We start from the raw sequence: 3,579 nt of genomic DNA, 5'->3' as shown, positions 1-3,579 counted from the left end.
TGGATAGTTCCCAGGGGTCCTTTGCTCTGACTTGGAAACCTGGAACTTTGCATCGTCCTTTTGTTGAGAGACATGAGAAGTGGCTTCCCATGACAGCGTTCCCCCTAAATCCTGTGAGCAAGGAAATCAACCTGCAACAGCAACAACCCTCCTGCTCTAGTGGGTCACTGAAATTCAACAAAGCTGGCTTGTGGTGGGTTGCTACGTCTTAGCAGAGCTGAGAGATGGGTTGGAGTAGGGGTGAGCACGTGGGGGCAAGGGAGGTTCTACAACTGGAGGGTGGGTCAGATCTGACACCCTGCCTGCTCCCCGTGAGGGTTTACTCCATCTCTTATCTTTCAGAGGTGGTTTGTGGAGCCCCTTCCATCTACCTTGACTTCGCCCGTCAGAAACTAGATGCAAAGATTGGGGTTGCAGCACAAAACTGTTACAAGGTGCCAAAGGGGGCATTCACAGGAGAGATTAGGTGAGCCTGCAGTTGCAGATGGAACTGGTGGAACAGAAACTGAAACCTATTGCAACAGGTACCCATCTCAGCATGGACCCCAAGACTAATGTTTCTTCTTTCTCCCCATTCAGCCCAGCCATGATTAAAGATGTTGGAGCTACCTGGGTTATCCTGGGCCACTCAGAGAGAAGGCATGTTTTTGGAGAGTCTGATGAGGTGAGTGGGTTTTTTTTTTTTTTTTTTTTGTGGGGTTAGGGGAGGTAAAAACAAACCATCTTTCAACATCCTCATGGGCCAGGGGCTAGATCTGCCCTGGAAGGTGAATGCTGTGGGAGTGAGTCTTACTGTATCTCAAGCTTTCTTTCTTTCCTGTTCTCCTTCCAGCTGATTGGGCAGAAAGTGGCTCACGCCCTGGCTGAGGGTCTTGGTGTGATTGCCTGCATTGGAGAGAAACTGGATGAGAGAGAAGCTGGCATCACAGAGAAAGTGGTTTTTGAACAGACCAAAGCTATTGCTGGTAAGAAAGCTTTGGCTGTTTGTCTGTGTCCCATGAAGGGAGGAAATATTTGGGCTGAAAACTTTCTGCCTTTGTTCATGGAAGCCCCCAGTCTGAGATCCAGGGAAGCATGTTATAAAATAATTTGTTGGTAACTTACCCCAGGAGGGCAGCAGGTCTGGCTTTGTTTGTGCCTGGGGTGTGGTATGCACTGCATCAAATTTCTGATCATCTAATCTCTTTGCCAGAAAGGGCAGTAGCATTCCAGAAAAGCTTCTTCAACTGTGCCCTTCGACAGTAGGTGGTATGGTGCCTCCCCTCCAGATTAAGACATGCTTCTCTCTCTTGTCCCCAGATAATGTGAAGGACTGGAGCAAGGTAGTTTTGGCTTATGAGCCAGTTTGGGCTATTGGAACTGGTAAAACAGCGACTCCCCAGCAGGTAAGAATATGATGAGAACAAAGCTAGGTATCCAAGACTTCTCTCATGTCCCAAAAGATTCTGCTTGGAAAGATGGGAAATTTAATACATAGATAACTACTTCAAAGGTTTCATAACAAAAATAGCTGTGCCCTAGATGGGGTTGCTGTCCCACTTCGGCTGTAGTAATGCAGTTCCTGTGGGGTTTTTTGTTTTTGTTTTTTTGTTTTTACAGGCCCAGGAAGTTCATGAGAAGCTGAGGGGCTGGCTAAAAACTCATGTGTCTGAAGCTGTTGCTCAGTCGACTCGAATCATTTATGGAGGTAAATGAGTTGTCCCTGGTACACCCCTAGTTTTATAGTGTAGAAAGCAATACGACTTTCCCACCCCCTGCTTGGCTAGTGCACAGCTGCAGGGACATCTTGTTGGCTGCTGTGCTAAATGAGGCTTCATGAACAGGATTGAATGTGTTAATGTTCAGCCTCTTCTCAAACAGCAGTAGTATTTCAGAAAGCTCCACAGTGATACGGGCAGAGGGAGTGTAACTTGGGAGGCCTGGGTTCTGTTCCAGGCTCTGCTATTGACCTGCTGGGTGATTTCTTGAATAAATGTCATCACCTTCCTGTGCCTGAGTTTCCCCACTTTTAAGATGGGGATTGTGACACGGGCTGGCTTTTATGAGTTGTTTTAATATGCATGGATAAAAGGTCTAGATAAGAACCAAGTATTACTGGAGTGCAACAGGATCTGGAGCACTGTTTTTGAAAGGCCTGGATTCTTTGCATCTGTGACCAGCTATATATTAGAGGGGGTGGGGGCAGACCATGGGCGCTGTAAGTGGGATGGACTACCCCATTCCAGTTTTAATCTGTTGCCAGGAGGGAACATTTGCTGCACAGATGATGGCTTCTGTCCTGTCCCCTCCTCTTGCCTAGAGCTGACTAGACCCTTTTCCCTATCCCAACTATGACCTTGGCCAAGCTTTTGTGTTTGAAATATATGCCCTTTGTAGGTTCAGTGACTGGAGCCAACTGCAAGGAGCTAGCTTCCCAGCATGACTTGGATGGCTTTCTTGTTGGTGGAGCTTCCCTCAAGCCTGAATTCCTGGATATTATCAATGCAAAACACTGAACCAGTCCCTAAGGCCTATGGGGAGAATCTTCTCCTTCCTGTCCCTGAGGAGAAAAAGAAACTAAGACAACTTCCCATGCACACCCTTCCCTGCCATGGCCTCACCCAAGACTCTTTCCCCTCTTGCTGTAACAGTTTCTACCATGCTGCTAAACAGTCACCAGGCTGGATTCTGATTGGTGTGGGAGAGCCTTTCTCTAAAGAGGCAGGGTTTTAATAGACTCTGCCTTGGTTTGGCAAAACTCTGGGCAGACTAATGGCGGGGCTGTCTGCCAGACTTGCCTATGTACCCCATAGATCAATCAGAGTCCAGTGTCAGTCTGCCCATCCCCACTCCCCTGTTCTCTGCAGTGCTGCATTGAGGTGGTTGCTTGTGCTGAGGCATAGAGCAGAGGAGTGCTGCCTCGTACATCAGCTGGGATCTTGTGCTGACCAATTGGAAGGAAGGCTGGGTAGGCCTTGCGGGGGCTTAGATCATTGTGAGATGTCCTGTCTCGTCTATTTCCCTTCACCAACAATAAACAGAAACAAATGAGTAGAAATGAACTGTGTGTACCTGAGGAGTTTGTCATTCACTGGGAGGGAGCATTTGAGAGCCAAGGAGAGTTACAGCAAAAATTGCATCTCCCTTCTCTGACAGGTCATGACTGCTATGGAAAGTGCAACTGATAGAGGCCTACTGCAGGCTGGACAGGGCAGGAGTGTCCTGGCTGCTGCCTTGCCTCATGCTGGAGATTCCAACTCGGATTTATCTTGGGCAAAGGGAGCTTGTGATTCCCATCTTGCAGTTGTGTGGTGGGTTTTTTTTTTTGTTTTCCTGCAGAGTTCCTGAGATGAAGTCTCTGTCCTGAGCCATGTAACATTAGTGTCATGTTTTGATAAGAAAGTGCTCCAGTAATGCCTGCTAGAGTCTGCAGCCAGCCCAAAACCACAGAGCTTGCATGTTTATCATTCCTGTCCATCTTGCTGGGGTATTACCTCTGAACCAACTATGGTCATTTCAGCAGCTCTGAGTAATGTTAATGGGGGGGGTGGGCAGGGGGCAGTAATGCCCTAATCCCAGTCTCTGTATTTATGTGGACAG

At 47.9% G+C, this 3,579-nt stretch overlaps 1 protein-coding gene across 1 annotated transcript in view; it reads left to right on the top strand.

Annotated features, from left to right (window-relative positions):
- TPI1 (triosephosphate isomerase 1) overlaps positions 1-3,041 on the top strand; it is a 10,254-nt gene extending 7,213 nt beyond the window's left edge. Inside the window, exons 2-7 of the mRNA XM_019527430.1 lie at positions 343-466; positions 580-664; positions 833-965; positions 1,300-1,385; positions 1,600-1,687; positions 2,377-3,041. Coding sequence (XP_019382975.1) covers positions 343-466; positions 580-664; positions 833-965; positions 1,300-1,385; positions 1,600-1,687; positions 2,377-2,495 — 635 coding nt within the window. The 3' untranslated portion in view covers positions 2,496-3,041. The remainder of the gene's footprint in view (positions 1-342; positions 467-579; positions 665-832; positions 966-1,299; positions 1,386-1,599; positions 1,688-2,376) is intronic.
- Positions 3,042-3,579: the final 538 nt, after the last annotated feature.

This window comes from Gavialis gangeticus, unplaced genomic scaffold, assembly GCF_001723915.1.
Source record: "Gavialis gangeticus isolate Ggan-Ray unplaced genomic scaffold, GavGan_comp1, whole genome shotgun sequence".
NCBI classification, from domain to species: domain Eukaryota; kingdom Metazoa; phylum Chordata; order Crocodylia; family Gavialidae; genus Gavialis; species Gavialis gangeticus.
Note: the sequence above shows the minus strand (reverse complement) of the source record. Positions and strands in the feature narration are given on the sequence as shown.